Source organism: Gavialis gangeticus, unplaced genomic scaffold (assembly GCF_001723915.1).
Source record: "Gavialis gangeticus isolate Ggan-Ray unplaced genomic scaffold, GavGan_comp1, whole genome shotgun sequence".
Lineage (NCBI taxonomy): Eukaryota > Metazoa > Chordata > Crocodylia > Gavialidae > Gavialis > Gavialis gangeticus.
Genome location: NW_017729002.1, coordinates 407,270 through 414,182, shown reverse-complemented (window position 1 = coordinate 414,182; position 6,913 = coordinate 407,270). Strand labels below are relative to the sequence as shown.

At 42.2% G+C, this 6,913-nt stretch overlaps 1 protein-coding gene across 1 annotated transcript; it reads right to left on the bottom strand.

Annotated features, from left to right (window-relative positions):
* Positions 1 to 1,535: 1,535 nt before the first annotated feature.
* Positions 1,536 to 3,546, bottom strand: TNFRSF17 (TNF receptor superfamily member 17). Its single transcript, XM_019507417.1, has 3 exons — positions 3,296 to 3,546; positions 2,875 to 3,021; positions 1,536 to 2,260 (listed from the first exon to the last, which is right to left on the bottom strand). The coding sequence occupies exons 1-3, from the start codon at positions 3,411 to 3,413 to the stop codon at positions 1,995 to 1,997; spliced, it is 531 nt and encodes a 176-aa protein (XP_019362962.1). The 5' UTR covers positions 3,414 to 3,546; the 3' UTR covers positions 1,536 to 1,994.
* Between the last annotated feature and the right edge of the window lie 3,367 nt (positions 3,547 to 6,913).

The window sequence follows — 6,913 nt, the reverse complement described above, 5'->3', positions numbered from 1 at the left end:
ACCACCTGCAGACATCAGTGTCAGCAGCAGGGAACACCAAGCGATGACTGGCCGCAAGTGCCAGTGTTGGTGTCAGCAAGCGGGGACCACCTGCAGACTCCAGCATCAGTGTTGGCGGCAGCGAGCATAGATCACCTGCGGACACCAGAGGCGGTGTTGGCAGTGAGGGGAAGGGAGACAGGTAGCAACGGCAACTGCCCACAGAAGCCAGCAGCAGCTTCAGCAGCAGCCAATCTCAAGGGGGGGGCACATGCCCCCCCATGTTTCCCCTACACATTGCCTATGCTCTTGGCTCACACAAGCTGCGGCCGTGTGCCTTGGGTCATCAAAGAATGGGAACTGCTGTCCTAGAAACATCAGTCGTGAATGCTGGCAACTGACCTCCGCCTGGGCATATGCGGCAAGAAACAACCTTCCCTTCACTGGTTCTTTGTGTAAGAGTTGTTTCAAATCAAAGATCTGCACCTTCAAGAAAAGAAAGAGAAGAAATCCTACCTGTTGGGGAAAAATTAACAGAATTTGGGCACAAAATGAAAATAAAAATCTAAACTTGTGTGTCATGAAATAGGAACAGTGTACTGATGTCTCCGAGGGCTGGGAAAGCTAGTTGACAAAATAATCAAAAGAAATGTTCTTCATGTTAATGAACTCAGCTGAGGGTTACAGCCATACCTGGATGCAAGAACGTGTATCCTGGCAAGGTCCAATGCAAGACTGAAAATCAATACAGCTGTAGTCACATAAACATTTATAGAAGGTATCTGGGGACATGGCCAATCACAGTGGAGTCTTGGGTCATGGCTAGGGCTCTTAGGTTAGTATCAGTCATACAAATAATAGTGCTTTAACTGCTATATAAACTTAGGACAAAGTCTTCAGACTAGTGTAGCTAAAGTCAGGCAGCTGACTCCACAATGAAACACCCAAATATGTGGTGTATATGTTAGACATGCTCTATTACATTGTCAAGTTATTTAAAATCTTTAATGCTGTGTTTCAGTTTTCACATATTTTAAATATGAATTATTTGTTGTGTTATGAAGTTTAATTCATTCATAATTGCTTATTCATTATGAGATCCTTGGTTGGAAATGGTCTTGTAGCACAGAGAGGGTGGTGGTTGTACACCCATAGCTTTTACTGACTTCAGTACGAGCTGAAGTGCTCATCCTCTATGAAAATCAGGACACTTAGGTACCTAAACATGGATGAAGACTCATACCTTTTGGTGCCAAAATTTGAAAACTGTTATACTACTACCTAGTTGACAATACTTGTGAATACCTTATAGTACAAATAACTTTTTGCATCCTTATACTTCAACAAGACTTAGTCTATAAATGAAACCATCCTTAACCATCAGAAAATGTTTGGCAATTCAAGGCTCTGTGGCATCATATCCACCTCTAGTGTGGTTTAAGTAGTACTTACTGCATATTCTCTAAATGTATATATCATAAAAACATTTCCAATTTCAAGCATTCCCCACTGTGCTGTGTCCAAAGTCTTAAAACCTACATCTGAAGCAATTCTTGTCCTAAGAGTCTATCCATGCCATATAACTTATATGCTCACTTTTGTACACTTGTTTTCATACTACAGACAACAGTTTGATACAAGATTTTTTACATAAAATATATATAAACTTGTTTATTGATATAAATTGTGTGCATCCACCCCTTTGACTAAGTAAATATAGTCTTTAAATGCTAGTGCAAAAACATTCAACCCACGCAGAGATTGTTATAGCTTATACATTCTAGTAAATACCTTGGCTTCAAGCAATAATGTAAAAATATACATATAAAAATAAGCTAAAATTAGAAGCAATATAACAAAAGCAATGAAAGTGAAATACAAGAGCTACAAGGAAACCTGATATACTAATCTTCCCTAGTAACTGCTAGTAATAAGATTTATGAGTATGACTATATTATCTCTATATTACACTATGAACTGATTCACTGTGTGCAGTAAAAACACTTCTCTCCCTATCACAGTTGTACAACACCTGGAAGATGGCTGCAACAATCAGAAGTCTTTGTAGTAACTAAAACAGTAGCTCCTTCCTCTGTGGCTGGTAATGGGAAAGAGGTATCAAAGCCAGTTTGGGGTTTCACCAAGTTATAGTCCACACAAGTGCATTCCTGTACTGAATACATGAGTGATGATTCACTTTGGAGTGTCTCTCCAATTCCATCTGCATTCACACAGCTCTCAGTGTCAGTCTGGAGTATAATATTTAGCTTCACGGAAGGTTCTGTAAAAGTATGGTGGGGTATTTCAGTATGTGCCATATAGTCAGTAAGAATTCAGATGTGTGTATTTACTAACCTAATTAATGTATATTAGTAGAAGAAGCTTTGCTGTAAATATTAATGAGTACAAAAAGTGCAAAAACTTACTGAATCCTTTACTACCAAGGGCAAAAGGCACCATATGCATGACTCTGATGCATTACAGATTTAAAGCAAATCAATTAACCCTTTACAAGGTGGGAGGCTAATCTTTAGTTTTTATTCTTGACCCAGGTAAAAATCAATGAGAAGATTAAGCACTTGATAAAGAAAATCATAGAGGTGGTCTACCAACATAGTAATAAGACAGTTGAAAATACGTTCTGGAGTGCAAAACCAAGTATGTGTGTAACAAAAGAGCTGAGGGTTACAGATTTTTACTGGAAATAGTCTGATATCTTGACTCATGCTTGGAAGCACTTTACTCCACAATTAGTCCCTTTGACTTCAATGGGACTGTTTGTGGAATTGAGCGCTATTAAATTTTAGTAAAGATATGTGATTCTGGCAATGTATGCCACACCCAAAATCTATATATTTGAAAAGCATAGTTGAAATTCTTAATAATATTTCATACCTGTACTTTTCAATTCTTCCTTTGATGGTTTTGAGTACCTCCTTTTAAATAGGACCATTAATACAAACACTGCGAATGTTAAAAGTATTCCTATGCCTAAACAGATCCAAATAATTCCATGTGATAATTTCACTGGGTCTGCAGCACCTTCAAAATAAAGTAGACATTATATAAATTAAAAATAGAAGCAATAAAGAATAAGTACATGACCTAATATATGAAGCCTTTCACATCTGTCAAGAGTAATTTGCTGAGTTATGGCTCAGCAATTTTAAACATTTACTTGTGCTAATGTAGTTCAGTTCATATACAGGATACTTTGTATATGTCTTCACTTGGTCAGATCATATTTTCGTATTTCAGATCAATGCAACAAGCAATGTAAAAATGCACAACAAAATATTGCAGAAATATTACTTACTCTCATTACAATAGTTCTGACATGAAAAAGGTGGCTTACTGGAGCATCGAAGGTGACAAGGCTTACAGGACTGCAGCAAGCTATCAAAATATTCATTTTGGAAGCAATGTTGAGCCATCAGGATCAATAAACAGAAATGGTCAAAAAGTAAAGACAAGAAAAGTAAGAAGGACTTCCTCACGTGTTACTTTGCATGAGTCGTAGTAAGAATTACTAGCGACAGCAGCTAACTATTTCTCAAAATTCCTCTTTGAAAGATCACATTAAATAACAAGGATTTTCATCACAAGGTCCTCCCCAAGAATACCCTGGCTCCTTTATTTGAATAGCAACTGCAGATTTGAGTTTCTAGAAAGAATGTCCAGCTGTGTGAGGGTAATTTTCAATGTAAATATTGCCTGAAACAGAAACTTATTATTTATAGAGGACATTTCTCAAGCAGGTGCTAACCACTACAGAGTGTAGAAAAAGACCTGAGGGTTCCCAAATAGGCACTTTCAATCAGAGATGACCGCTGTCCTTGGGGATTTGTAGTCTTTCTTCAATTTGATGGATCTATAGCAGTTATGTCACACTGTAATCTGCAAGCCTCTCAATGGGGCATTTGTTTTCATTTTCCTCTTTCCGTTCCATTCCCACAACCAAACACACAGTATTGTTGATGAACAAAAGACAGTAAGAGGTATTGTGCCTAGTGGACAGAACAAGAGTCAGTATACTTGGGTTCCATTACTATGGCCTCTGGCAGACGTTACAATAAGACACAATTAACCTGTTAATCACACCGTAAATAGTAATCCTGCCATATGTTCAACAAATTAATGGCACGACAAAACAGGAAACCAGCCACAAAAATATGTAACATACATATCTATATGTACCATATGGCAGGGTAACCAGAGCTGGCTCGAGACTCAGCTGATTCTCAAACCCAGCACCAGGACCACACAGAAGTCTGAAACTGGATCCAGGGCTGGGACCCACAATCAACTGATTGTCCCAGCCCTGGGGCTGCCCCAGAGTCTTGAACCAGCCCCAGCCGCAGCTCAGTCTTGGGGCTGGGACCTACAGTTTTCAGTCCCAGGGCTGGGACTGCATGGGAGTCTCAAAGCCAGCTTTCAATCGGCACTGTCCCCTTCCACTGGCAAATAATAATAGTGCCATTGCAATCCGATCCCAAAATTGCACGTCCTACCATGCACATCTGGCATGGCAGGAGGTGCAATGGTTGGGATTAAGGACAAGATCCTATTACTCCATTAAATAAATGTGAGCTAGGGCTGACGAGTGCAACTAGCATGCTATGCAGAGATCTGGGTTTTTCATTTGCCGTGGAAAAACATGGTAAAACCCAGATTTTCTCATTTTAAGGAGAAAAACCTGGAATTTGTCCTTTAAAGAAGAAAAATGTGGGGAATGATGGGTTTCCTCTTGCAAGCTGGCAGAGTTCTAGACTATAAAGGGCTGGTGGGAGCAGGAGAAGGGTGGACAGCAGGGGGCATCACATACATGTGTACACACAGACATGTACATGGCCAAGCAGCCTGGAGAGCAGCTCCTCGCAGGTAAGTCTTGTGGTGCAGGGGGGAATTGAGGCCTCTGTAATGAAGGAAGGAGGAAGTTGGGTAGGGCTGGGGCTGCTGCCTATCTGGGACAGGGCATAGGTGCTGGGGGGAGGGCAGTAGGGCAGGGAGCCCACAGCCCGCCCACCCCCAGTGGGCTCTGCTATGATCGTGTTGCCCATGGGGGAGGGGGAGCCAGGCTCCACACTCCACTCAGCTGCAGCAGCTGCTGCCTCCTGGTCCTGTAGCCCTGGCACCTGCCCGCCCCCCCCCACCCTGCGGGGCTGAGGGGTGGGGGGCTCCGGCACAGCTGTGGGGCTCCAGCAGGATGAATGGGCAGTAAGATGGTTAGAAAACTTGCTGGATCTTTGAGCTCAGAGGGTAGTAGTCAATGGCTCAATGTCTAGCTGGCAGTCGGTATCAAGTGAGTGCCGCAGAGGTTGATCCTAGTGTTGGCTACAAAGGACCAACTCGCAGGATCATCATAAAATTCTAGTTTATTAGATGGATGCAAAAGTCAGATCATAAACCTTGGAGCTGATCCCCTCAAATACACACACATTCATGTACACACATACACTCACAGTAGCTAGCTATGAACCGGTGTCAAGATACACCTATCCCCAAGTGCTGAGGTCCACCATCAGTGGCCAGTTGAGGCTTCTTTCAGTGTGATGCTGCTTCAGAAGGGGGTCATCAGGTGGTCCTTCTGGTTGGGCAGGCAGGGGGCTGGTCAGGTCAAAGAGGGCGCCATTGGGGGTCATTCTTTGCTGCCTTTTATCCCTCTCTGGAAGACTCTGGTGACTCCCCAATTTTCAGGCTTACTCAATCCAGGGGTTGTTGACCTCGTGGGATGTCCCCCTTGGTGGTTGCTGGATGGTAGCTGTCAGCCCCAGGGGTCACATCCACAGGTATGTGCAGTCTCAGGAGTCCGTTGATGAAGTTTGATTAATTCACTGCCATGATTAATAGGGCTGTGGGGGGCGGTTTATCCAGGGGTGGGGGTGGTATTCAGTCCCAAGAGTTGGTCTTCGGCATTGATTAGTTCAAACGGGGGTTTCTGTACCTTTAACCGTGAAGTTTCAGGGAGTTCCTGGCTCTGTATTGATCCTTTCCTCTTGTTAGACTGTGGTTTCCTAGGTGTTAATTGCCGCTCATTAACTTGTTATCCTGGCTAGCTACTGTGTTACATAATCAGTCAAGATTCATTCAGGGACCCAGTCAATACAGAGAAGCAGTGGTTGGATTCCCGTCCTTGCTAACATTGTTACATGGTACAACTTACTTTTAAACTTAAAAGTACATTTGTTACAAACTTAAAAAGCATACAATATAAAACATAAAAGGGTGAAATGCCATGGCACATACAACAAATAGACCAAATACAATGGCGGGAGGTGAGGGTGGCACACTGATGCAGAATACTATTTTATACCCATAAAAGCATCTACAAACTATATTTTTATTACAAGTACACCTTATATTCTATAAAAATAATAATATCATAAAATAAGAAGAGGGAGGAAGGAAGAGAAGATAGAAAAGAGAAAGCTTCCCCAAAAGGGGGCAAATGCTGCACAAGGGGATTTTGCCATATAGAGGGGCTTCACATTGGAGGGGGGCAGGCAAAAAAAGGGTTTCTTCCTACACTAGGGCCAGTTTTGTTCAGTATCTTCATCAACAATTGGAAAGATGGGGTGCTGAGTGCACCCTCAGCATGTTCACAGATGATATCAAGCACAGGGGAAGTAGTAGATATGCTGAAGGGTAAGGCTAGAATTCAAAGTGACTTAGACAAATTGGAAAATAGGACCAAAAGAAATGTCATGAAGTTCAATAAGGACAAGTGCAAAGTCCTGCACTTGGGGTTGTTCCCCCCGCCCCCTTAGATGTGAAAACAATTGGAGAGAGTCCAGCAGATGGCAAAGAAAATGGTTAGAGGGGTGGGGGAACATGATTTATAAGGAGAGGTTGAGGGAGCTGGGCTTATTTATTCTGCAAAAGAGAAGACTGAGGAGTGCGCTTAATAGCAAGCCTCAACTACCTACAGGGTTTT